This window comes from Urocitellus parryii, chromosome 10 (assembly GCF_045843805.1).
Source record: "Urocitellus parryii isolate mUroPar1 chromosome 10, mUroPar1.hap1, whole genome shotgun sequence".
In the NCBI taxonomy this organism is placed as follows: domain Eukaryota; kingdom Metazoa; phylum Chordata; class Mammalia; order Rodentia; family Sciuridae; genus Urocitellus; species Urocitellus parryii.
Window position 1 is genome coordinate 51,635,184 of NC_135540.1, and position 3,673 is coordinate 51,638,856.

The 3,673-nt window shown below is 47.1% G+C and overlaps 1 protein-coding gene across 1 annotated transcript; it reads right to left on the reverse strand.

Moving 5' to 3' along the window:
• Nucleotides 1-1,833: 1,833 nt before the first annotated feature.
• Cxxc4 (CXXC finger protein 4) lies at nucleotides 1,834-3,021 on the reverse strand. Its single transcript, XM_026404659.2, has one exon. The coding sequence runs from the start codon at nucleotides 3,019-3,021 to the stop codon at nucleotides 1,834-1,836; it is 1,188 nt and encodes a 395-aa protein (XP_026260444.2).
• Nucleotides 3,022-3,673: the final 652 nt, after the last annotated feature.

Here is a 3,673-nt window from a genome sequence, read left to right on the forward strand (position 1 = left end):
AACCTTGTGTAGAAAGCCTATTGGTGCTCATAGCAGACTCCTCCATAGTGGTTACTTAGTACAGAAATCAGAATTATCCAATGCCCTCTTCACTATATACCTAAATTTGGATGCATGAGTCGAGCTACAGATGGGACCTAAAACACTAAATTTATGGTTCCATATACATTTCAAAAGGAAATAAAAGTCATATAGTCCTCATCAACTGGACATTACTATTAAACTTCAGTATGAACTGAATTTATTTCCCATGGCCTTCCAGATCTAGAGAAGTTACAATAAAATAATAAAAAATAATAATTCAAAAATTAAATTTTGCCATCTAAGAAAATATACAAATCTGTATTGTTGCTGTGATTATCTCTGCTTAAATAGCATTGCTAAGGAAAATATAATAAACCACCTGCAGTAAAGTTAAACTTACAACATGATTTCTCTTATAAGAAGGAATTAGTGCTATATTTTAATGCAATTGATCATAATTGATAATGATATCCACTTAGTACCATTTTTTTTTCAGAATCCCAAAGTGCTATCTGCCTTGATTTATGAAAGTTTTTAAAAATCTGTATCTTCTTTATATTCAGATCAGCAACAAATATCAGACCCCCTTATCTTTATCCTTTAAAAAAAAATCACATCACAGTTATTCATAGAGAAAACTTCTCTAAACAGTGTTCCCAATTTTTAAAAGAATGTATAGGGACTACTTTTACCATAACTCAGGAGACCCACTCTTACCCTACCATCCAGTCCATAAAATGCTGCCAAATTCTAAATCCAATGCCTAGATATTTACATGAACATCTAACATTATATTCTTAAAATTTTTATCAAGGGACTCTGATTACTTGTCCATATTGTTTTTAATATAACACCAAAACATTTATCTATAATTTCCCAATTTTTGCTTTTTCTTTTGATCAGGATAATATATGCAATTTTTGTCAAACACATCCATGTCTATTAATCATAATTAAAAGCCTAATTGAACAATTACTTATGTGGTCCTTTGTAAAAATGACTGCTTTTAAGAACACATTGGTAAAAGAAACTATCATTTATCATATAAGGTAGCAACCAAAACTTCACTTGGTGTATAGGGCAATTTTGTAACCATAAAGTGATTACTTTGTCAATTGCAGAAGCCAAGGAAAATACTTTGTTTCCTTTTGTAGCCGAGTTTTAGGAATCATTCAGTTCTGAAACTATGTAAGATTTTTTAAAAATAAAATCTCTATCACCTGCCCCCAAATGAACCAATGGCATCCCTTTACTCTAAATCATATCTCCTTAAAAATTGAGGGTGACCATCAGCTTTTTATACTATTTCTGCTTTCTTTAAAAATAGCAGAGAGACAAAAGACAAAACAAAAAAATTAGAAATAATCTTTGCTGTTGAGGAGAGAAACTGATCTGTAAGAGGGCAAAAAATTCCCTTTTGACTCCAGGTATTTTTGGCTTCAGTGAAAAATAAATATATAAATGCTTGTGTGCCACAAACCGTGTGCTCACTGTTGTAATTGGGCCACTAGTAAGTCTTTCTTAGCCAATGAGCATATAGGATGTGATGTGTCCAATTCTTTGGGCAGAGATTTTTTTTTTCTTTTAATAAGGAAGAGAGGGAGCATTTCAAATCAACCAGGTAAAATACTGACCATATTGCATCTGAAACTTCTGATTTTTTAGACCAATTGCATTCTCCCCCCCCCCACCCCTTCCAAGATAAAAAGGAGGGGCACCCTCTCCAGCAGAAGGGCGGTAACACGTGAAGTACTGCTGGGGCGGGTGGTGGAGAGGCCGTGCCCTCCGCAAACCACCTCAAACTGTATCTCACAACGTGAATGAAGCTTCAGAAAAGGGGCACTGCATCTGGAAGCCAGACAAGAAGCCCTGCAGGGGAGAGGAGAGGGGAGTCAGGAGGGAAGGGGAGACACTGGGAAACAAGAAATCATCTCCTCTGACCTCTAGTGAAGTGCCAGGTTTTTTCTTTAGCTCTTCACATTTTCTAAATTTGCAGATCTGGTGTCCCGTTTTGCGGTTCCTGCAACTGCTACAGACGCCACAGTTGATGAGCCTCTTGCAGGGCACGCAGACCCCACACCTTTTCCTCTTCTTCTTGGCCGGGTTGGCTCCGCCAGCTCCCCCTGAGGAGGACGAGGAGGAGGAGGAATGATTCTGCGGGCAGTCTGCCAGATTGGCAATTTGAAACGCACTGTCTGTGACGGCTGCTGAGGCTGCTGCGGGGGAGTGAAGGGCTGTCATGACGATGACCCCTGGAGGTAATGAGATGCCCCCTAAAGCCGGGATAGCGGAAAAAGTCCCCACGCGCTCGGGGAGATTCATTATCTCTGCTTCAGCAGCGCCGCATTTGAGCTTGTTCATGCATTCCCCCGCCAAAGGTCTGCAGTGTTCAGGGGATAAGGTGGAGAGAAAATTAGTATTTGCCATTTGCAACGACGGCTCTGGCGGGCAGCCAGCTTTCCCCAGCCTCTGGGAGTCGTTTCGGTGGTGCATGCTGGTCCTGCTGCCGCCGCCGCCGCCGCCGCCGCCACCGCCGGCGGGGAGGATCGCCGAGGAGGAGGCGGAGGAGGAGGCGGCGGCGGAGGAGGATTTCCTGCCGCCCCCGCCGCCCCCGCCACCGCCCCCACCGCCGCCGCCGCCGCCGCCCCCGCCCCCGCCGCCGCCTCCGCCCCCGCCGCTGCCCCAGAGCATGGCGGTGGCGGCGGCGGCGGTGGCCGCGTTGTCGCAGTTCCAGGGGGACATGCCGATGCGCGCGGCGGCAGCGGCGGCGGCGGCGCTGCTGGGGAAGATGGGGGTGGTGATGCGCGCGATCTTGGCCGCCTGCGGGAAGGCGCCCCCGTTGGTCTTGTAGAAGGAGGTGGCAAAGGAGCGGTAGCGCTCCATCTCCGAGTTGTAATCCACAAGGCTGTTCAGGGCCCCCTCGGGCAGGTGGCTTTCCTTGGGCAAGCCCGGGGCCTCCGGGCTCGGCCCGGGCTCCACGCAGACATTGGTGTTCATGGTGCAGGGGGGGAAGAAGGGGTGCAGGGTGGAAGTGGGGACCGTCTGGTCCGACACCTGGGTGGGAAAGGGGGAAAGATGGGGGGGAGGGAAGGGGGTGATGGTGGTGTTGGGGTGGGGGCCGAGGCGGGAGGGGAAAGTGGGTCCGGGTGGGGAGAGCAAGGTGAGGGCTGCTTTATTCCTCTCTGGGGCGCATTTCCACAGACGGTGAATTCCCAGGCAGCGTCTTCTTTTGCATTATCCTCCAACTGTTACAACTAAAATAAAGAAAGTCATTCCAACGAGCTGCACGAGGAAAAAGATTAAAAATAAATAAACAGCCTCCCTCACACCCCACCGCAGACACCAAAGGCTCCCACATTCTTCTGTCAGGTCGTTTGCATAACAATCATCGAGACGTGACCCCCCATTTCTACCCCCGCAACACTCCCAACCCCTGCTCCCTCCCTCCCCACAGCAAACCACAGCTCCTCCCCCCTATTCTTGTAACCCTCCTGAGAAAATGTATTAATAGCCAGAATACCCAGGGAAAGTGGGAAGACGGGGGTGACAAATGCCGAGGGAAAAGGGCAATTGGAGTGCTAAAGACATGCAAATCAGGGGTGGGAGGGCGATACTACCTATAAGCAGAGGGCATTTAAACATTATGAAA

Excerpts from the sequence above, each read along its gene's own strand:
- Cxxc4 (XM_026404659.2), bottom strand. The coding sequence starts at position 3,021 with ATGAACACCAATGTCTGCGTGGAGCCCGGGCCGAGCCCGGAGGCCCCG.